Here is a 23,221-nt window from a genome sequence, read left to right as displayed (position 1 = left end):
CTCCCTCACCCTTGGGTGCTGCCAATGTGACTGCCAGAGGTCCGGACAACAGGCCCTCCGATTTGACACACTGAACTCTATCTGAGAAGTAGTTGGTGAACCAGGCGAGGCAGTCATTTGAGAAACCAAGGCTGTTGAGTCTTCTGATAAGAATACAGTGATTGACAGAGTCTAAAGCCTTGGCCAGGTCGATGAAGACGGCTGCACAGTACTGTCTTTTATCGATATTATGATTGATCGTGGCTGAGGTGGACCCGTGACCAGCTCGGAAACCGGATTGCACAGCGGAGAATGTACAGTGGGATTCGAAATGGTCAGTGATCTGTTTGTTAACTTGGCTTCAAAGACTTTAGAAAGGCAGGGCAGGATATAGGTCTGTAACTATTTGGTTCTAGAGTGTCACCCTCGTTGAAGAGGGGGATGACCGCGGCAGCTTTCCAATCTTTAGGAATCTCGGACGATACGAAAGAGAGGTTGAACAGACTGGTAATAGGGGTTGCAACAATGGTGGCGGATAATTTTAGAAAGAGAGGGTCCATCGGTGGTGACCTTGTTTCCTAGCCTCAGTGCAGTGGGTAGCTGGGAGGAGGTGCTCTTATTCTCCATGGACTTTACAGTGTCCCAGAACTTTTTGGAGTTAGAGTTACAGGATGCACATTTCTGTTTGAAAAAGCTAGCCTTGGTTTTCCTAACTGACTGTGTGTATTGGTTCCTGACTTCCCTGAAAAGTTGCATATCGTGGGGACTATTCGATGCTAGTGCAGTCCGCCACAGGATGTTTTTGTGCTGGTCGAGGACAGTCAGGTCTGGAGTGAACCAAGGGCTATATCTGTTCTTAGTTCTACATTTTTTGAAAGGGGCATCCTCTACTGACAGGATGAGGTCAATATCCTTCCAGGATACCCGGGCTAGGTCGATTAGAAAGGCCTGCTCGCAGAAGTGTTTTAGGGAGCATTTGACAGTGAAGAGGGGTGGTCGTTTGACTGCGGACCCATAACGGATGCAGGCAATAAGGCAGTGATCGCTGAGATCCTGATTGAAAACAGCAGAGGTGTATTTGGAGAGCAAGTTGGTCAGGATAACGTCAATGAGGGTGCCCATGTTTACGGATTTAGGGTTGTAACTGGTGGGTTCCTTGATCATTTGTGTGAGATTGAGGGCATCTAGCTTAGATTGTAGGATGGCCGGGGAGTTAAGCATATCCCAGTTTAGGTCACCTAACAGAACGAACTCTGAAGATAGAAGGGGGGTAATCAATTCCCATATGGTGTCCAGGGCACAGCTGGGAGCTGAGGGGGGTCTATAACTGGCGGTAACAGTGAGAGACTTATTTCTGGAGAGATTAATTTTTAACATTTGAAGCTCAAACTGTTTGGCCATAGACCTGGAAAGTATGACAGAACTTTTCAGGCTATCTCTGCATTAGATTGCAACTCCGCCCCCTTTGGCAGTTCTATCTTGACGGAAAATGTTGTAGTTGGGGATGGAAATCTCCGAATTTTTGGTGGCCTTCCTAAGCCAGGATTCAGAAACGGCAAGGACATCAGGGTTGGTGGAGTGTGCTAAAGCAGTCAGTAAAACAAACTTAAGGAGGAGGCTTCTGATGTTAACATGCATGAAACCAAGGCTTTTATGGTTATGTTCCTTCAGCCATATGTTCCAACAGCCCTATGTTCCATCAGCCCTATGTTCCCTCAGCCCTATGTTCCCTCAGTACCTACAGAACCAATTTCAATCAAAATTCAGAGTAAGAATCACCTTTATTCGCTAAATACATTTGCATGTACAGGAATTTGACTCTGTGAAATAGTGCTGCTACAATAAACAGAATATACAGACAAAATATTTAGACACATCACAATACACATACAGTATGTACACTATGGACACTGAAGCTAAACACTACAGGCTATGCTATGAACACTGAAGCTAAAGACTACAGGCAACACTATGAACACTGAAGCTAAAGACTACAGGCTACGCTATGAACACTGAAGCTAAAGACTACATGCTACACTATGAACACTGAAGCTAGACTACAGGCTACACTATGAATACTGAAGCTAAAGACTTCACTATGGACACTGAAGCTAAACACTACAGGCTACACTATGAACACTGAAGCTAAAGACTACAGGCTACACTATGAACACTGAAGCTAAAGACTACAGGCTACAATACGAACACTGAAGCTAAAGACTACAGGCTACAATACGAACACTGAAGCTAAAGACTACAGACTACTGAGGGAACAAAGGGCTGAGGGAACAAAGGGCTGAGGGAACATAGGGCTGAGGGAACATAGGGCTGAGGGAACATACGGTTGAGGGAGCATATGGCTGAGGGAACATAGGGAACAAAGAGCTAAGGGAACATAGTGTTGAGGGAACATAGGGCTAAGGGAATATAGGGCTGAGGGACCATAGAGCTAACATATAAATCAAATTCAATTTTATTTGTCACATACACATGGTTAGCAGATGTTAATGCGAGTGTAGCGAAATGCTTGTGCTTCTAGTATAGCAAAATGCTTGTGCTTCTACCATGCAGTAATATCTAACAAGTAACCTAACAATTTCACAACAACTACCTTATACACACAAGTGTAAAGAAATGAATAAGAAAATGTACTGTCACGTCCTGACCAGCAGATGGAGCTATTGTATTAGTTTTGGGGTCAGGACGTGGCAGTTTTGTGTGTGTGAATGTTTGTTGGTGATTGGGACTTCCAATTGAAGGCAGGTGTGTTGAGTTGCCTTTGATTGGAAGTCCTATATAGGTGTGTGTGTTTTTCTTTGGGATTGTGGGTAGTTGTTTTGCACTGCGTTTGTTAGCCTGCAAACTGTTGCTGTCGTGTTATTGGTTTCCTGTGGATGCCTTACTTGAATCTATTAAAGTATGAGTATTCACATTCCCGCTGCGCCTTGGTCCTCTTCTCTCCAGTACGACATTTTCCGTGACGAGTACGACATTTTTTGTGACATGTACATAAAAATATATGGATGAGCGATGGCCGAACGGCATAGACAAGATGCAGTAGATGGTACAGAGTACAGTATATACATATGAGATGAGTAATGTAGGGTATGTAAACATTATATAAAGTGGCATTGTTTAAAGTGGCTAGTGATACATTTATTATATCCAATTTTTAATTATTAAAGTGGCTAGAGATGAGTCAGTATGTTGGCAGCAGCCACTCAATGTTAGCGATGGCTGTTTAACAGTCTGATGGCCTTGAGATAGAAGCTGTTTTTCAGTCTCTCGGTCCCAGCTTTGATGCACCTGTACTGACCTTGCCTTCTGGATGCTAGTGGGGTGAACAGGCAGTGGCTCAGGTGGTTGTTGTCCTTGATGATCTTTTTGGCCTTCCTGTGACATCGGGTGGTGTAGGTGTCCTGGAGGGCAGGTAGTTTGCCCCCGGTGATGTGTTGTGCAGACCTCACTACCCTCTGGAGAGCCTTGATGTTGTGGGCGGAGCAGTTGCCGTACCAGGCGGTGATACAGCCCGACAGGATGCTCTCAATTGTGCATCTTTAAAAGTTTGTGAGTGTTTTTGGTGACAAGCCGAATTTCTTCAGCCTCCTGAGGTTGAAGAGGCACTGCTGCGCCTTCTTCACCATGCTGTCTGTGTGGGTGGACCATTTTAGTTTGTCCCTGATGTGTCCACCGAGGAACTTAAAACTTTCCACCTTCTCCACTACTGTCCTGACGATGTGGATAGGGGGCTGCTCCCTCTGCTGTTTCCTGAAGTCCACGATCATCTCCTTTGTTTTGTTGACATTGAGTGTGAGGTTATTTTCCTGACATCACACTCCGAAGGCCCTCACCTCCTCCCTGTAGGCCGTCTCGTCGTTGTTTGTAATCAAGCCTACCACAGTAGTGCCGTCTGCAAACTTGATGATTGAGTTGGAGGCGTGCATGGCCATGCAGTCATGGGTGAACAGTGAGTACAGGAGAGGGCTGAGAACGCACCCTTGTGGGGCCCCAGTGTTGAGGATCAGCGGGGTGAGATGTTGTTTCCTACCCTCACCACCTGGGGGCGGCCCGTCAGGAAGTCCAGGACCCAGTTGCACAGAGCGGGGTCGAGGCTCAAGGTAGGAGGGTACTATGGTGTTAAATGCTGAGCTGTAGTTGATTAACAGCATTCTTACATAGGTATTCCTCTTGTCCAGATGGGTTAGGGCAGTGTGCAGTGTGATTGCGATTGCATCGTCTGTGGACCTATTGGGGCGGTAAGCAAATTGGAGTGGGTCTAGGGTGTCAGGTAGGGTGGAGGTGATATGATCCTTGACTAGTCTCTCAAATCACTTCATGATGACGAAAGTGAGTGCTACGGGGCGATAGTCATTTAGCTCAGTTATCTTAGCTTTCTTGGGAACAGGAACAATGGTGGCCCTCTTGAAGCATGTGGGAACAGCAGACTGGGATAAGGATTAATTGAATATGTCCGTAAACACACCAGCCAGCTGGTCTGCGCATGCTCTGAGGACGCGGGTAGGGATGCCGTCTGGGCCGGCTGCCTTGGGAGGGTTAACACGTTTAAATGTTTTACTCACGTTGGCTGCAGTGAAGGAAAGCCCGCAGGTTTTGGTAGCGGGCCATGTCGGTGGCACTTTATTGTCCTCAAAGCGAGCAAAGAAGTTGTTTAGTTTGTCTGGGAGCAAGACATCGTGGTCCGCGATGGGACTGGTTTTCTTTTTGTAGTCCATGATTGACTGTAGACCCTGCCACATACCTCTCGTGTCTTAGCCCTTGAATTGCGACTCTACTTTGTCTCTATACTGACGCTTAGCTTCTTTGATTGACTTACGGAGGGAATAGCTACACCGTTTGTATTCGGTCATGTTTCCGGTTGCCTTGCCCTGATTAAAAGCCGTGGTTCGCTCTTTCAGTTTTACGTGAATGCTGCCATCAGTCCACGGTTTCTGGTTGGGGAAGGTTTTAATAGTCTCTGTGGGTACAACCTCACTGATGCACTTGCTAATAAACTCGCTCACCGAATCAGCGTATTCATCAATGTTGTTGTCCGACGCTATGCAGAACATATCCCAGTCCATGTGATCGAAGCAATCTTGAAGCGTGGAATCCGATTGGTCGGACCAGCGTTGACAGACCTGAGCACGGGTGTTTCCTGTTTTAGTTTCTGTCTATAGGCTGGGAGCAACAAAATTGAGTCGTGGTCAGATTTTCTGAAAGGAGGGCGGGGGAGGGCTTTGTATGCATTGCAGAAGTTAGAATAACAATGATCCAGGGTTTTGCCAGCCCGGGTCGCGCATTTGATATGCTGATAAAATTTAGGGAGCCTTGTTTTCAGATTAGCCTTGTTAAAATCCCCAGCTACAGTAAATGCAGCCTCAGGATATGTGGTTTCTAGTTTACATAGAGTCCAATGAAGTTCTTTCAGTGCCGTCGATGTGTCTGCACGGGGGGGATAATCACAACTGCAATTATAATCGAAGAGAATTCTCTTGGTAGATAATGCGGTCGGCATTTGATTGTAAGGAATTCTAGGTCAGGTGAACAAAAGGACTTGAGTTCCTGTATGTTGTTATGATCACACCACGTCTTGTTAATCATAAGGCATACACCCCCGTCCTTCTTCTTACCGCGATGCGGGAAGAAACAAGGTGGCTGTACCGACTCTGATGACGTATTCCAAGTGAACCATGTTTCCGTGAAACAAAGAACATCACAATCTCTGATGTCTCTCTGGAAGGCAACCCTTGCTCGGATTTCGTCTACCTTGTTGTCAAGAGACTGGACATTGGTATACTCGGGAGCGGTGCGCGATGTGCCCGTCTATGGAGCCTGACCAGAAGACCGCTCCGTCTGCCCCTTCTGCGGCGCCGTTGTTTTGGGTCGCCGGCTGGGATCCGATCCATTGTCCTGGGTGGTGGACCAAACAGAGGATCCACTTCGGGAAAGTCGTATTCCTGGTAGTAATGTTTGTGAGTTGACGTTGCTCTTATATCCAAATGTTCCTCCCGGCTGTATGTAATAAAACTTAAGATTAACTGTGGTAACAATGTAAGAAATAATACATAAAAAAACATAGTTTCCTAAGAACGCGAAGCGAGGTGGCCATCTCTGTCGGCGCCGGATGATATAGGGCTGAGGGAGGATAGATCTGACAGAATATAGGTCTGAGGGAGCATAGGGCTGAGGGAGCATAGGGCTGAGGGAGCATAGGTCTGAGGGAACATAGGGCTAAAGGAACTGAGGGAACATAGGGTTGAGTGAACAAGGGGCTGATTGAACATAGACAGGTCCCTTCACTATTTCCAGTATGTGCACTGTTACTGAAGACTGTTACTGAAGACTGCTACTGAACACTCAGTAATAATTATGTAAACTGGTACCTACTCAGCCACAAATGGAATTGACCTTGTCCTGTGTGTGAAAAACAGGACCAATGAGATCATTCCTATCCAGCGTCTCTAGTGACGGGGGTCAGAGGTCAGGGGCAGTGGTTTACAGGGTGTGAGCAGGGTGCCATGGAACCCACAGAAGCAGGGTTTCCACTAGCTTATATAGCCACAAAGTCAGATTCCACAGCCACAAAGACAAAATTGGCTACAAAAATTCGCTTTTTGGTCTTAATTTAAGGTTAGGGTTAGGCATAAGGTTAACAGTGTGGTTAATTTTAGAGTTTAGGTTAGGGTTAGGCTTCAAATAAAAATGTAAGAGGATAAATTGTAGAACTGGGCGAGGTTTATGACTTTGTGTCTATAGAAACTAGGGATGACCCAGAAGCAGCTCAGGGTGAAGGGTCAATGGGGTTGTCTTCACGTTTTGCTTTTCGCGATGAATCTTTATGTTTTTGCACTGTCTCCATCCACCTTGTAATTCAATATTTGCCATGTTTGGAAATATATTGGTGTAAGTTCTTAATGTCCCTCTATGCACATTAAACATGTTTTCAGCTGGAGCCAGTTTATATGTACTTTATCTATCTGTAAGATTGATGGATGAATACATCAAACATTATTTCTGAAATATCCCGACTTCATTAAATCATACAAACTCCAAAAATGCTTGCTATTTCAGCTAAACCTACTTCTGTTCTGATGACACAAATAGAGACAAACGTTCGTATTGAGAAACACTATCAATATACTTCCCACAAGGTGGCAGTATTACTTACCATTGATAGCGCCATAACAAGGCAGCTTGCCTAAGCTGCAACTCCACAACTCACTTCCCTGAGCTCCAATTTCTCCCATGCATATCTCACATCTGAGTGCAAGAAGGATCTTGCCTGTTTACTTTACTTTCCCTGCAACCACATCAGTCTTAACTGCCGTCTGTTGAAAAGACATAGACTTTGATTTAAAGGAACACTTGAACACTGTATGAAGTATAACAGAACCCCCCCCCCCCCCCCGCAATGGTTTAAGTCTCTCAGTGAAGCGAGAGAGAGCAGTGAAAATACAGCAACCGCCATAAAACCGCCATAAAAAAAGCCAGACTACGTTTTGCAACTGCACATGGGGACAAAGATCGTACTTTTTGGAGAAATGTCCTCTGGTCTGATGAAACAAAAATATAACTGTTTGGCCATAATGACCATGGTTATGTTTGGAGGAAAAAGGGGGAGGCTTGCAAGCCGAAGAACACCATCCCAACCGTGAAGCACAGGGGTGGCAGCATCATGTTGTGGGGGTGTTTTGCTGCAGGAGGGACTGGTGCACTTCACAAAATAGATGACATCATGAGGAACAAAAATTATGTGGATATATTGAAGCAACATCTCAAGACATCAGTCAGGGAGTTAAAGCTTGGTCGCAAATGGGTCTTCCAAATGGACAATGACCCCAAGCATACTTCCAAAGTTGTGGCAAAATGGCTACAGGACAACAAAGTTAAGGTATTGGAGTGGCCATCACAAAGCCCTGACCTCAATCCTATAGAAAATTTGTGGGCAGAACTGAAAAAGTGTGTGCGAGCAAGGAGGCCTACAAACCTGACTCAGTTACACCAGCTCTGTCAGGAGGAATGGGCCAAAATTCACCCTACTTATTGTGGGAACCTTGTGGAAGGCTACCCGAAACGTTTGACCCAAGTTAAACAATTTAAAGGCAATGCTACCAAAGACTATGAGTGTATGTAAACTTCTGACCCACTGGGAATGTGATGAAATAAATAAAAGCTGAAATAAATCATTCTCTCTACTATTATTCTGACATTTCACATTCTTAGAATAAAGTGGTGATCCTAACTGACCTATAAGACAGGGAATTTTTACTAGGATTAAAAGTCAGGAAATGTGAAAAACTGAGTTTAAATGTATTTGGCAAAGGTGTATGTAAACTTCTGACTTCAACTGTAAGTCTCGCTAGCTCTAAGACAAATGGATGCATGAATGCAGTCACGTTTTATTTCAAGAAGAGTGAATGTGTGAACATTTGTTCTAAACTCTAGTGTGTCTATAAAGAGAGGAAACAGAGTTGCTCTCACAAACTTCTGCACAAACATTGTCTGCGGGCTCCAGTTACACAGAGGGAGACAGCCTTGATACATCCTCCCTCATGTGTCTGTGTGTGTGGTGTGTGTGTGTGTGTGTGTGTGTGTGTGTGTGGTGTGTGTGTGTGTGTGTGTGTGTGGTGTGTGTGTGTGTGTGTGTGTTTGCGTTTGCATGTGTGTATGTGTGTGTGTGGATCAGTGTGTGTGTGAATCTGTGTGTGTGTGTGTGTGTGTGTAATAAAAAGCTGGCCAAAAGTGTCTGTTTTCTCTGCTGTAGTCCACAGCTGGAAGTCTGATCGACTCTGCGTCAAAGCTATAGCACAACCTTCCTTCCTCCTACACAGGAAATTGCATTTCCCACTTTCTGCCAAGCAGAGGAGTGAAGTGGGTGGGGTTGTGTGCCTGGGGGGAGGAGGGTGGTTCTAAGCAGAAACAGAGCGAGCCCCATTTCATATTACACACGAATACAGAAAAAAGAAAAGGGAATCCTGAGCTGAGGCTCTTTACTTCGGGAGACATTTAACTGTTTTTTATGGAGACTGCTGGTCTGGAAAATGAAGATCTCTTCTGTGGTCATAGTACTCCTGACTAGAGCATTCATTGGAGGTAAGCAACTTTTCTATTTAGGTGACTGGGTTATAATGGAAAATAGTGTTTTTAGGTCATGATATGAAATTTGGCAATACCTTGAAGAGGTAGTTATGTGGTGATGGATACAGAGAGAGAGAGACAGCAAGAGAGAGAGAGAGAATGTCATAATAAAAGATTGGGAAAACTTTTGTGAAATTAGTAAGTGTTAGAAAACACATTCCACATGACATGCATTTGAATCAGTAAATAATGTGTTTTCCCTTATCTTTGTTAAAAATAAAATGTACTGTGGTTTGTGGGACTTTTTCATAAGATGCAGCTTAATTCTTTAGCTTAATAAATACATCTAGCAAACTATAGATTTTATCTTGAGATGAATAGTTCCCTTCTTAGTGGCTTGATGGCTTTGTGTGTCATAGAAATATGCTTACTGCAAATGGAAAGTTGTGAAATTACTTGAAAAACCAGATGTTGCTTTTGTCATGAAACAGGCCATAAAGTCTGGTCCTTAATATTTCTTCCACTTAAAATGGACATATGCTTGCACTTAAGCCAAACACCACTTTCAGATGTCTCATCCACAAGCATTAACACAGTAGGAAAGAGATAATTAGGAACACCTTCCTAATATTGAGTTGCACCACATTTTGCCTTAAGAACAGCCTCAATTCGTCGGGGCATGAACTCTACAAGGTGTCGAAAGCGTTCCACAGGGATGCTGGACCATGTTGACTCCAATTCTTCCCAGTTGTGTCAAGTTGGCTGGATGTCCCTTCGGTGGTGGACCATTCTTGATATACACGGGAAACTGTTGTGTGTGACAAACCCAGCTCAAACCGGTGTGCCTGGCACCAACTACTATATCCCATTCAAAGGCACTTAAATCTTTTGTCTTGCCCATTCACCCTCTGAATGACACACATACACAATCCATGTCTCAGTTGTCTCAAGGCTTAAACATCATTATTTAACCTATCTCATCCCCTTGATCTACACTAATTGAAGTGGATTTAACAGGTGACATCAATAAGGGATCATAGCTTTCTCCTGGATTCACCTGGTCAGTCTATGTCATGGAAAGAGCCAGTGTCCCTTATGTTTTGTCTACTCAGTGTTTATTTACTGTACCTTTGTGTACTATATCTTTCAGAAGTGTGCCAGGCCATCAACATCACTGTCACCCCCTCCCCGTTTACGGTGGCCCAGGAGGGCGAGAACGTCACCCTGACCTGCCAGGTGTCCCAGAGACGTCGCTCCAGCAGCCTGCCCGTAGTCAAATGGACATTCCTGCCGGAACGTTCTTCAAGCGACGAAGAGTTCCTCATCGCCAGGGTCAACATGAGAAAGGCCAGGTTCTATGGGGACTATACTAAGAGCTTCCCCTGGCCTAAGTTGAAACTGACAGTGGTCAAGCAGGGGAAGATTTTTGACCTGCTCATTATGAACATCTCAGTGGAGGACCGTGGACTCTACATATGCCGGGTGCAGGAGTTCAAGAAGCACCAGAACCGATGGAAGGCATCAACAAACTGTACGGCCGCCACCGAGCTTAGAGGTAACTATGGCTTTAGGTGTAGCACTGTCTGTGGTGCAGTAGAATACAAATGATGCAGATGGTGGTGGTGGTAGTAGTAGTAGCAGCAGCAGTAGCAGTAGTAGTAGTAGTAGTAGTAGTAGTAGTACAGTGGTATAAGTAGTAGTAGTAGTAGTACAGTGGTATTAGTAGTAGCAGTAGTAGTAGTAGTAGTAGCAGTAGTAGAAGTACACTTACATTGATATTTTAGTCATTTAGCAGACGCTCTTATTCAGAGCGACTTACAGTCACAGTGCATTCATCTTAAGATAGCTAGCTGGGACAACCACATATCTCAGGCATAGTAAGTACATTTTTCCTCAATAAAGTAGCTATCAGCAAAGTCAGTGCAAGTAGTAGCAGTAGTAGTAGTAGTAGTAGTAGTAGTAGTAGAAGTAGTAGTGGAGTACAGTGGAAATATTAGTAGTAGCAGTAGCAGTAGTAGTAGCAGTAGCAGTACTAGTAGTAGTAGTAGTAGCAGTAGTAGTAGCAGAAGCAGCAGTAGTAGTAGTAGTAGCAGTAGTACAGTGGTAATATTAGTAGTAGCAGCAGCAGGAGTAATAGCAATAGCAGTAGCAGTAGCAGTAGTAGTATCAGCAGTAGTAGTAGTAGCAGCAGTAGTAGCAGTATTAAGATGGCGCCGGAGAACAAGGCTGACATTTTACATATTCCTAAATGTTTGATTCTTTGCGTTGTTTGTAACTTAGTTTTTAACTTATTTTGTACATAATGTTGCTGCTACCGACTCTTATGCCCGAAAATAACTTCTGCACACCAGAACTGCGATTACTCACCACGGACTGGCAGAATCCTTTTTTTTTCCTTTAACGAGTCCGACGAGCCCGATGTGAATGATATACTGCTTTCCCGGGAACAGGCCTAGATCCCCGTCATTTGCGTGAAGAGAAGGTGGGAGAAAAAGGGGCCAGAGGGTGGGCTGCCTTCTGAGAATTTGTAGGCGATTGAATAAACCCCCACTTCCTTCCATTCTGCTAACAAATGTGCAATCTTTGGAAAATAAAATCGATGACCTACGAGGAAGATTAAACAACCAAAGGGACATTCAAAACTGCAATAGCTCATGCTTCACGGAGTTATGGCTGAATGACGATATTATCAACATACAGCTGGCTGGTTATACGCTGTATCGGCAGGATAGAACAGCCGTGCCTGGTAAGGCAAGGGGCGACGGACTATGTATTTTTGTAAATAACAGCTGGTGCACGATATCTAAGGAAGTCTCAAGGTTTTGCTCGACTGCGGTAGAGTATCTCATGATAAGCTGTAGACCACAATATCTACCTAGAGAATTTTCATCTGTATTTTTCGTAGCTGTCTACATACCAGCACAGACTGATGCTGGCACTAAGACTGCAGTCAATGAGCTGTATTCTGCCATAAGTGAACAGGAAAACGCTCACCCAGAGGCGACGCTCCTAGTAGCCGGGGACTTTAATGCAGGGAAACTTAAATCCGTCTTACCAAATTTCTATCAGCATTTTAAATGTGCAACCAGAGGGAAAACAACTCTGGACCACCTTTACTCCACACACAGAGATGCATACAAAGCTCTCCCTCACCCTACATTTGGCAAATCTGACCATAATTCTATCCTCCTGATTCCTGCTTACAAGCAAAAATTAAAGCAGGAAGCACCAGTGACTCGATCAATAAAAAAGTCGTCAGATGAAGCAGATGCTAAGCTACAGGACTGTTTTGGTAGCACAGGGGTACACCACATCAGTCATTGGCTTCATCAGAGTGCATCGATGACGTCACCCCCACAGTGACTGTACGTACATACCCCAACCAGAAGACATGGATTACAGGCAACATCCGCACTGAGCTAAAGACTAGAGCTGTCGCTTTCAAGGAGCGTTTCACTGACATTTTCAACCTCTCCTTGTCCGAGTCTGTAATACCAACATGTTTCAAGCAGACCACCATAGTCCATGTGCCCAAGAACACTAAGGTGACCTGCCTAAATGACTACCGACCCGTAGCTCTCACATCTGTTGCCATGAAATGCTTTGAAAGGCTGGTCATGGCTCACATCAACATCATTATCCCAGAAACCCTAGACCCACTCCAATTTGCATACCACCCTAACAGATCCACATCTGATGCAATCTCTATTGCACTCCACACTGCCCTTTCCCACCTGGACAAAAGGAACACCAATGTGAGAATGCTATTCATTGACTACAGCTCAGTGTTCAACACCATAATGCCCTCAAAGCTCATCACTAAGCTAAGGACCCTGGGACTAAACACCTCCCTCTGCAACTGGATCCTGGACTTCCTGACGGGCCAGCCCCAGGTAGTAAGGGTAGGTAACAACACATCCGCCACGCTGATCCTCAACACAGGGGCCCCTCAGGGGTGCGTGCTCAGTCCCCTCCTGTAATCCCTGTTAACTCATGACTGCACGGCCAGGCATGACTCCAACACCATCATTAATTTGCTGATGACACAACAGTGGTAGGCCTGATCACCGACAACAACGAGACGGCCTATAGGGAGGAAGTCAGAGACCTGGCCGTGTGATGCCAGGACAACAACCTCTCCCTCAACGTGATCAAGACAAAGGACATGATTGTGGACTACAGGAAAAAGAGGACCGAGCACGCCCCATTCTCATCGACGGGGCTGTAGTGGAGCAGGTTGAGAGCAGTTTGACAGCAAAGCACTACAGAGGGTAGTGCGTACAGCCCGGTACATCACTGGGGCCAAGCTTCCTGCCATCCAGGACCTCTATATCAGGGGGTGTCAGAGGAAGGCCCTAAGAATTGCCAAAGACTCCAGCCACCCTAGTCATAGACTGCTCTCTCTGCTACCACACGGCAAGCGGTACCGGCGTGCCAAGTCTAGGTCCAAGAGGCTTCTAAACAGCTTCTACCCCAAGCCATAAGACTCCTGAACAATTAATCAAATGGCTACCCAGACTATTTGCATTGCCCCCCCCCCCCCCCCATATTTTACACCGCTGATACTCTCTGTTGTTATTATCTATGCATAGTCACTTTAATAACTCTACCTACATGTACATATTACCTCAACTAACCGGTACCCCCGCATATTGACTCTGTACCGGTACCCCCCTGTATATAGTCTTGCTATTGTTATTTTACTGCTGCTCTTTAATTACTTGTTACTTTTATTTCTTATTCTTATTCGTATTGATTTTTGTATTTTTTTTAACTGCATTGTTGGTTAGGGCTTGTAAGTAAGAATTTCACTGTAAGGTTGTATTCGGCGCATGTGACTAATACAATTTGATTTGATTTGATTAGTAGTAATAGTAGTAGTACAGTGGTATTATTATTAGTAGTAGTATCAACAGTACTAGTAGTAGTAGTAGTAGTAGTAGTAGTACAGCGTTATTATTAGAAGGAGTAGTAGTAGTTGTAGTAGTACAGCGTTATTATTAGAAGTAGTAGTAGTAGTTGTAGTAGTACCGTGTTGTTATTAGAAGTAGTAGTAGTAGTAGCATCAGTAGTAGTAGTAGCTGTAGCAGTAGCAGCAGCAGTAGTAGTAGTAGCAGCAGTAGTAGTAGTAGTAGCAGTAGCAGTAGTATCAGTAGTAGCAGTAGCAGTAACAGTAGTAGTAGTAGCAGTAGCAGAAGTAGTAGTAGCAGTAGCATGAGTAGTAGCAGTAGTAGTAGTAGTAGTAGCAGTAGTATCAGTAGTAGTAGTAAAAGTAGTAGTAGCAGTAGCAGTAGCAGCAGCAGTAGTGTTAGTATCAGTGTTAGTAGTAATGTAGTAGTAGTAGTAGCAGTATCAGTAGTAGTGTAGCAGTAGTAGTAGCAGTAGCAGTAGCAGGAGTAGTAGTATTAGTTGTAGCAGCAGTAGTAGGGTAGTAGTAGTAGTAGTAATAGTAGCAGGAGTAGTAGTATTGGTAGTAGGAGCAGTAGTAGTGTAGTAATAGTAGTAGTTGTAGTAGCAAAATTATTAGTATTAGTAGTAGCAGTAGCAGTAGTAGTGTAGTACAGTGGAAACATTAGAAGTAGTAGTTGTAGAAGCAGGAGTAACGTGCTAATGATAGCTGGAACCAGAACCTAGTTTCGTGTTTCATCGATCATGAGAAGGAAGAGATTGTGTCATGTGTAAAGGTCATTACATTTTACATTTACATTTTAGTCATTTAGCAGACGCTCTTATCCAGAGCGACTTACAAATTGATGTTTTCATTGTGGTAGGGAATTCCATGGTTTTGAACAAGCTTGAAAAGAAGTGAGACTTCATAGCAATATGTTTCATGGCAGCTAGTGGTTAGAGGGCTTTCTTATGCTCGCGTGACAAGATAGAGTATCTTGCCTTCTCTAAAGCTGATGTCAGCCCTTCTGATCTGCCAGTTCGATGCTGAACATTCAGTGAAAGAATCTAAGCAACATACACTGTAGCAAAGCAGATATAGCAAAGTAGATGTAGCACAGCAGATATTGGAAAGCAGATGTATTACAGCAGATGCAGAAAAGCAGATGTAGCACAGCAGATGCAGCTAAGCAGATATAGCAAAGCAGATATAGCAAAGCAGATGTAGCAATGTAGATGTAGCACAGCAGACGCAGCTAAGCATATGTAGCAAAGCAGATGCATCAAAGCAGATGTAGCAAAGCAGATGTAGAAAAGCCGATGTAGCAAAGCAAATGCAGAAAAGCAGATGTAGCACAGCAGATGCAGCTAAGCAGATATAGCAAAGCAGATATAGCAAAGCAGATGTAGCAAAGCAGATGTAGCAAAGTAGATGTAGCACAGCAGACGCAGCTAAGCATATGTAGCAAAGCAGATGCATCAAAGCTATGTAGCAAAGCAGATGTAGAAAAGCCGATGTAGCAAAGCAGATGCATCAAAGCAGATGTAGCAAAGCAGATGTAGCAAAGCAGATGTAGCAAAGCAGATGCATCAAAGCAGATGTAGCAAAGCAGATGTAGCAAAGCAGATGTAGCAAAGCAGATGTAGCACAGCAGATATAGCAAAGCAGATGCATAGGTGCCGATACAATATGTATTGTGATTCTCCCGATTCTCCCTATTCTACATGTGTTGCGATTTGATACTGTGATTTTATTGCGATTTCATGTTCCAAACGTATTGCTTACTATTGGGGGGGAGGGGGGTCCAAATAGTCTGGGTAGCCATTTGATTAGCTGTTCAAGAGTCTTATGGCTTGGGGGTAGAAGCTGTTTAGAAGCCTCTTGGACCTAGACTTGGCACTCCAGTACTGCTTGCCATGCGGTAACAGAGAGAACAGTAAATGACTAGGGTAGCTGGAGTCTTTGACCATTTTTAGGGCCTTCTGACACCGCCTGGTATAGAGGTCCTGGATGGCAGGAAGCTTGGCCCCAGTGATGTACTGGGCCGGACGCACTACCCTCTGTAGTGCCTTGCGGTCGGAGGCCGAGCAGTTACCATACCAGGCAGTGATGCAATCCGTCAGGATGCTCTCGATGGTGCAGCTGTAAAACCTTTTGAGGATCTGAGAACCCATGCCAAATATTTTCAGTCTCCAGAGGGGGAATAGCTTTTGTCATTCCCTCTTCACGATTATCTTGGACCATGATAGTTTGTTGGTGATGTGGACGCCAAGGAACTTGAAGCTCTCAACCTGCTCCAATACAGCCCCGTTGATGAGAATGGGGGTGTGCTCGGTCCTCCTTTTCCTATAGTCCATGATCATCTCCTTTGTCTTGATCACTTTGAGGGAGAGGTTGTTGTACTCGCACCACACGGTCAGGTCTCTGACCTCCTCCCTATAGGCTGTCTGGTTGTTGTCGGTGATCAGGCCTACCACTGTTGTGTCATCAGCTAACGTAATGATGGTGTTGGAGTCGTGCCTGGCCGTGCAGTCATGAGTGAACAGGGAGGACAAGAGGGGACTGAGCACGCACCCCTGAGGGGCCCCTGTGTTGAGGATCAGCGTGGTGGATGTGTTGTTACCTACCCTTACAACCTGGGGCGGCCCGTCAGGAAGTCCAGGATCCAGTTGCAGAGGGAGGTGTTTAGCCCCAGGGTACTTAGCTTGCTGATGAGCTTTGAGGACACTATTATGTTGAACGCTAAGCTGTAGTCAATGAATCGCATTCTCACATAGGTGTTCCTTTTGTCCAGGTGTGAAAGGGCAGTGTGGAGTGCAATAGAGATTGCATCATCTGTGGATCTGTTGGTGCGGTATGCAAATTGGAGTGGGTCTAGGGTTTCTGGGATAATGGTGTTGATGTGAGCCATGACCAGCCTTTCAAAGCATTTCATGGCTACAGACTTGAGTGCTACGGGTTGATAGTCATTTTGGCAGGTTACCTTAGTGTTCTTGGGCACAGGGACTATGGTGGTCTGCTTGAAACATGTTGGTAATACAGACACAGACAGGGAGAGGTTGAAAATGTCAGTGACGACACTTACCAGTTGGTCAGCGCATGCTCGGGGCCTCACATGGAGAAAGAGGGTGATACAAAGAAGATGGAGAAAAGTGAAGAAAGAGGACGTTAAAGGGAAGGATGTTTTGAAGGTTTTTGTGATGAGGACTTTTGTATGGATCATCACTGCATACTGGTATTCATTTCTTATTTTATTTCTTTACGTTTACTCTGACGTAGCCCAAAATGACCCATTGAATTGGTCTATTGATTGCTGAAGACAGTATTTATCCCAGAATGCAGATCTGTGTTAGGGACGCTATTCATTCGATCTGTGTACCGTCACTGTGTGAGGATATAATGAGAAACTTCCTATCAAAAAGAAAGGGGGAGCACATATGAATGGAATCAATTGAACAGTGAGAGACACTTCTTTGGCTCCATGCAGTGCTGCAGATTCAGATGATTCATAGTATTCCAGAATGTGCAGCTGGCCTTTTGGCTCAGTGCATATTCATAATGTCCTATTGAAGTCATACTATATGATTCATGGCAAAGAAGAGTCTTCTGCACCACGATACTGTACGCTTGATTTCTGATGACCACTATCTAGAAACAAAAACTGCTTTGAAGTATATTTGGGACTCCTCAATCAGACTTAGGAACCAAAAATACATGATCGAGTGTAGCTTCACCAAGATAGGAACAAGTTATAGAATTTACAGTAAAATAAATGTGTGGCAAAAAAAGTATATACTTGGCAAACACAATTACAGCAAATACTGAGCCAAGACTCATAGCTCGCTGTCATCTACCTCAGACTAATGTTTCAAAATAGTTGAATGTAGGCCATAATTATGGTCGGCACAGACAAAGCAAGTGCTGCTGGTTTAGCATCAAGGGAAATACTCTAGAGGTAACCCCAGCGTAAGGGTCAGTGCTATCCGGGTTCCTTGGAACATCCCTACTCCAAACCTGACCCTAACCTTAACCCTAACCTTAACCATAACCCTTACCTAACCCTAACCTTAACCCTTACCTTGACCATTTTACATTCCAACTTCAACGTGGTAGTCCCAATAATCTTGGATGGCACAGACCCAGTTTAAACCCTGTGTACAGGCTAACGTGCAGCACACCCAGACAGGCAGACACCCAGCCAGGCTTCAGCCCAGTAACCCTGGAGCTCTGGTGGCTAGCTAAGCTAAGGATGGCTGCTATGTGTGAGAGAGGCTGTTGTCAGCTGCTGGCGGTTTGGGGTATTTCAGGACGGCTCGGTGGGTGTTAGCTACCACTAGTCAGTGATTCAGGAAGAGGATCCAGAGGAGAGGATAACCTCGATGCTGTCATCCTACGCCGAGCCACGTACAATTAGATGTATTGCAAATGTATAATCAGGCAGGACGGTTGACACACTGATGACCATGAACTTTCCCTGGTTTCCTTTCAGTGCATGTCCTACCAGCGACCACGGCCAAGGAGAGTCTGTGGAGATTGTTTGAAGGTAAGAATGCGACTCTCTGGTTCTCTGCATTGTACTTGACTAAAATAGCGCAACAACAATAAATAGGTCATAGATGGCAAAGATATTTCTGCATAAGTGACTAAGAACTGATACATGAGTCTTCAGGGTTGTACGATATTTTGAATGTGACTAATCTGGTCGGTTTTGTGTGTTTCAGACGTGTACCTGTGCGCTGTGCTGATCTGCTCTGTGGGACTGGTGTGCATGTGCATGTTCACTGTGGCGGTGACCTGCCAATATGTTCATAGGAAGAAGAAGTTAAAAGGCGAGTAAACACTCTATCCCTGCTCCTTCCATCCAACACTGAAAGCCCTCATCTGGGCCATATTACCAGATCATTTAAAGATAATGGACTCTGATATGTAAAGCCAAGGCATGCTTTTTGATGAAATGGCAGAATGTTTTTTGCCCGTCATGCGCTTATGTTTTTTCTCATTGCCTCATAGACAACTACCATTTGGTCAAGAGCCTACAGAACAGGTAAGCTTCATCATCCAAACTAAAGTAACTGTGACTTATACTGTACTTTAGCCACTATGGTACACACAGACTCTTTTCTTCCATGACCGTGATGGCTACTTACATTTCCCTGCTCTAATTCTGCTGTAAACATGCCTGTCTGCTGTCTGCAGTTCAGGGGAGACGGTGACCAGTCTAGTCAGTGTGTCTCCAGCTCTGCCCAAAAAGCAGAGGAGGTACAGGAAGAAACGAAGCAAAGCCCAGTCAGAGATACCACCAGAGATACCAGTTAAAGGTAAACAGACAGTCTCTCAACAACATCATACATCTGTATCACATTTTCCCTTACCCAAGCATGTATGTTTTCTTAGAAGCCTATCTTCTTACCCACAGTTGAGTATGTGGTCTGGGGGAGAGAATGTGGTTAAAGTGATCATCAGAGCATAAAGGAGTACTGAACACTCTGTTTCCTGATGCTAGAGATGTTGTGAATTATCTGAGGAACATTGCTTTACTTGCTACTACCTTTTGAGCCCATATATGGATCTACTATACCGTACGTGCTGGCATAGATACACTGGAAAAAGAGCCAAACAACTTCTATATCAGTCTTTGTGACATCAGTGTGTTACCAGAAATAGTGCAAAGTTTATGGTCAACTAATCAAGTAAGACAGTGGATTTAAAAAAAGTTACGTTTGTTCTTGATGGTGATATTTTTGTTTACCCTTGAGATGAATAGGCTGATGTTTGACCGTTTTAAAGTGTTGCATCTGTCTCACAAGGAGTTCATGTCATGCCGTAGTAGTCTGAATGGCTACATGTCAAACGTTGTATGTCTGTTTAACTCTGCTTTGACGTCTGCGTACAAATCATCACTAATAAATGACAGGACGGGCACGTAAACATTGCAGACGGAGAACATTTTGGTTCTGGGTTTGGGTTTTAGGGGGGAAATGTTTCTTGTGACACAGACAATGTGTTCCCTATCTGCATAAAGTATGTAATCATTGTATTCTTCCACAGCACCCATAGCAAACAAAATCCCAAAACCCAAACTTTTAAAGGTACAGCCGATGAAAGTGGTCTTGGTAAGTGCTCTGGGGTAACTCCTGGTTCATACATACAATTTAAAAGGCAACACCTACAGTATTTCAGTAGAGGGCTGTCCATGTATATGTGATTGTTATCCCGAGGTAATTTTGTCCAGTATCATATTATAAAAGACACAACATGAATAACTCAATTGACGAGTATGCTTCTTCACACGTTTAATCTTTCTCCTTGTCCCCTATAGCCGAAGATTGCAGAGGAGAGCCTGACATATGCAGAGTTGGAGCTGGTCAAGCCTCTGCCGGACAACAAAGCCTCGTGCACAAGCACTGTGTACGCCCAGATCCTCTTTGAGGAGAGGCAAGTATGAGAAACACACCACTTTTAGCTGAAGCTTATGTACAAAATGTTATATATTATTGTTTTATATTGTGTATTTCAATAAATTATTGGCGATTTTTTTTTTTTTTTACAAAGCCAAAATGAGATGAGATACAAACATGTTTTCTATACTGTGTTGAATTTTTATTTTACAATTTACTTTTTACATTCTTTTTTTTTTTTACCTCCCAAAACATCTGCATGATGTCTGTCATCTTCTGCTATGTTATTACAGCAGTACTGCAGCTGCAAAGGTTGACATTAAGGTAACAATTAGACGCCCACCCATTTGTGTTATTTGTGTTATCACGCAGCTCTTTCAACTGGTGCCAAAGTCAACGGGCTCTTGGCGACACACTTGTACCCAGAGCTGTGATCAGCTGTGACAGAGCAGTTTAACAACTGGTTGCAAACGAAAGGCCTTGTTCGGTTTGACTTGCAGCACCAGTGTTTTCCTCTCGCCTTATGATTACATAGCACATGATTACTTAAGGTTTTCGTTCTTTCTTTTTTTTTTACTCCTGATAAGAACTACACCAATGACCAAATGCCGTTTCTTTATCTCTCAAGATCTGCACAACAGCGGAGATTTTGTCTTCTGGTTTTTACTTTTCCGTGAATTTAAGTGTGTGTAAAAATGCTTAGTATGTTTAATGACCCCTTGGATTTAACCATGGAAAAGCGAGCAAAACAACAGGATTTTTTTTCTCCCCCAGTGAACTTGAAATGCCAGACATTCAGGCACCATAACCATTCCCCATCCACCAGTTCTCTCTCTCATATATGAAGATCTATACATTGACTAATAATCACCAGAGTGCATTGAGACGATTCCATGTAGGAAAAACAAATCCTTCCCACATACATTGACAACAACTAAATCTATCTATATCTATCTACACAATGGCTCAAAGTAAACTTCCTGGGGAGAGAAAAACGTCTTAAAACCTTTTTAAACTGTGAAAATTGAAGTCTCCTCCAAACCACATTTGACTTAATGGGAGGCCACTGCGTGGACCTCTAACTAGAACCATGTGTGAACGCTGAACTCTGCACTTTCCTCTGCACTTTTCCTTTGCCATTCGTTTAACCCGGAGAGTGCCGTCGCCAACATTACTCTCCATTCCATTTGGAGCGCCTCTGTTATTTGTTTTTGTCATTTGAAAATGACGTCGTCGCTGTCTGATGAAAACCTCGTAACAATATTTTTGCCAATTTAAATGTTTTTTCATTTATTGAAAGCAATAACTCCCCTCAATGTACTCTCAACATTTCATGACTCTAGGACCAAGAAAATGTATTCAAAATATCTTCTGAAGTTTCATAATTGTATATTCGTTAATGGGAAAATATGGTCATTTTTTTCATTTACTGAAAAGTTTCTGTTTTGGAGATGAGATTTTCATCAGACAGCGACGATAGATGTGTGTGTGTATAATGTATCATATGTGCTGTATAAACATAAAGCGGATGTATATGGTCAGTGGTTAATGGCGTGTTTCCTTGTGCTTTCTTTCAAACCTCAACAGGATATCACTTCAGTGAAAAGTCAATGATTATTCATGACATGTTATAAGGAAAAGGGAAATTGAACAAGTAGCAGGTAAAAGAGATGTTGTGGTTTGATCATACCTCCATGTGTGCTTAATTGAGGGAAATGGAGGGTGGGGTAAAGAGTGTCTTCTCTTGTGGAGGAGGAACTGTAATGACAGAGAGAGAGAGACAGACAGAGAGAGAAGAGAGAGAGAGAGAGAGAGAGACAGAGAGAGACGAGAGAGAGAGAGAGAGGCAGAGAGAGAGAGAGAGAGGCAGGGAGAGAGAGACAGAGAGAGAGAGAGAGAGAGAGAGAGAGAAGAGAGAGGAGAGAGAGAGACACAGAGAGAGAGAGAGAGACACAGAGAGAGAGAGAGGGGGGGGCAGAGAGAGACAGAGAGAGAAGTGTGACAGGCCCAGACAGGTTGACAGTGGGAGCAAACAGAGTGACTTTAAATAGACAAACAACAGTCTGCCTCCCCGCCCTGCACACAGATTAAACTACAGAGGCCAGCGAAAAATACAAAGCATATTTTTCTGTGTGTCACGGAGGGGGTCAGATCTCAAGTCTCCAGACATCACAAAGTTTCTGAATTGCAGTGTACAGTAAACATAGTGTAGCTGTTGCCTACGTATATCCTGTGTGGTAAGAGAAATAGGTACCGTGATTGTCAAAGTACCAGTCTGACATCTCTGACTCAGACTCAATAAGCTATAGGAAATAAATGGTTTAGGCTATTTAACCATGTCATGTCTCACTGCAAATTACCCACTGGCTCTGTTAAACACTCATTGTGTTCAAAGAGTGTTTAGGTCATTGGCTCACACTAAAAGTGTTGGGCCGTAACTAATGAAAACAGTTTGGTAACTGATCCCCTCTGGTCCCATGCTGATGACATCAGTCCTTAGTGACACACTATGAACGAAGCATTACATTTTTACAGAATACAGAAAATGACTATTTTCATTGAAGATGTTCTTCTGTATCGACAGAGTTGTTTCTTTTTCCACAATCACATCGGTAAGCAATGGCACAGTATCCAACTTCTCTCACCACCAAGCCCTCCAATTGTCCTGTACATCATAGCACCCTTAAACTCATATACAACTTTTCCAAGTATAATTATTATTGATACTCAGTCAAGTACCGTTGAAGTAGTTCCAGAAACATTTATACAATGAAGAGCTCTTTAAATTTGATCTTTAGACTGTATGACAGGGTTGTATTGAGTCAGAGGAGAACAAAACCACATCCATTCAAGACTTGAATAAACAGAACGACATGTT

The 23,221-nt window shown here is 43.9% G+C and overlaps 1 protein-coding gene across 1 annotated transcript; it reads left to right on the top strand.

Annotated features, from left to right (window-relative positions):
- Positions 1-8,891: 8,891 nt before the first annotated feature.
- Positions 8,892-21,252, top strand: vstm4b (V-set and transmembrane domain containing 4b). Its single transcript, XM_014158396.3, has 9 exons — positions 8,892-9,072; positions 10,208-10,612; positions 18,435-18,488; positions 18,667-18,774; positions 18,956-18,989; positions 19,142-19,263; positions 19,994-20,058; positions 20,265-20,380; positions 20,716-21,252. Exons 1-9 carry the CDS (start codon positions 9,021-9,023, stop codon positions 20,798-20,800), a joined length of 1,041 nt encoding a protein of 346 aa, XP_014013871.1. The 5' UTR covers positions 8,892-9,020; the 3' UTR covers positions 20,801-21,252.
- The last annotated feature ends 1,969 nt before the right edge of the window (positions 21,253-23,221 follow it).

The sequence above is a fragment of the Salmo salar genome, chromosome 19 (genome assembly GCF_965601325.2).
Source record: "Salmo salar chromosome 19, fSalSal1, whole genome shotgun sequence".
In the NCBI taxonomy this organism is placed as follows: domain Eukaryota; kingdom Metazoa; phylum Chordata; class Actinopteri; order Salmoniformes; family Salmonidae; genus Salmo; species Salmo salar.
Note: the sequence above shows the minus strand (reverse complement) of the source record. Positions and strands in the feature narration are given on the sequence as shown.

Excerpts from the sequence above, each read along its gene's own strand:
- vstm4b (XM_014158396.3), top strand. The coding sequence starts at position 9,021 with ATGAAGATCTCTTCTGTGGTCATAGTACTCCTGACTAGAGCATTCATT. Across the intron at positions 18,489-18,666 it reads TCTGTGGAGATTGTTTGAAG|ACGTGTACCTGTGCGCTGTG; the intron begins GTAAGAATGCGA and ends TGTGTGTTTCAG. Across the intron at positions 19,264-19,993 it reads ACCAGAGATACCAGTTAAAG|CACCCATAGCAAACAAAATC; the intron begins GTAAACAGACAG and ends ATTCTTCCACAG.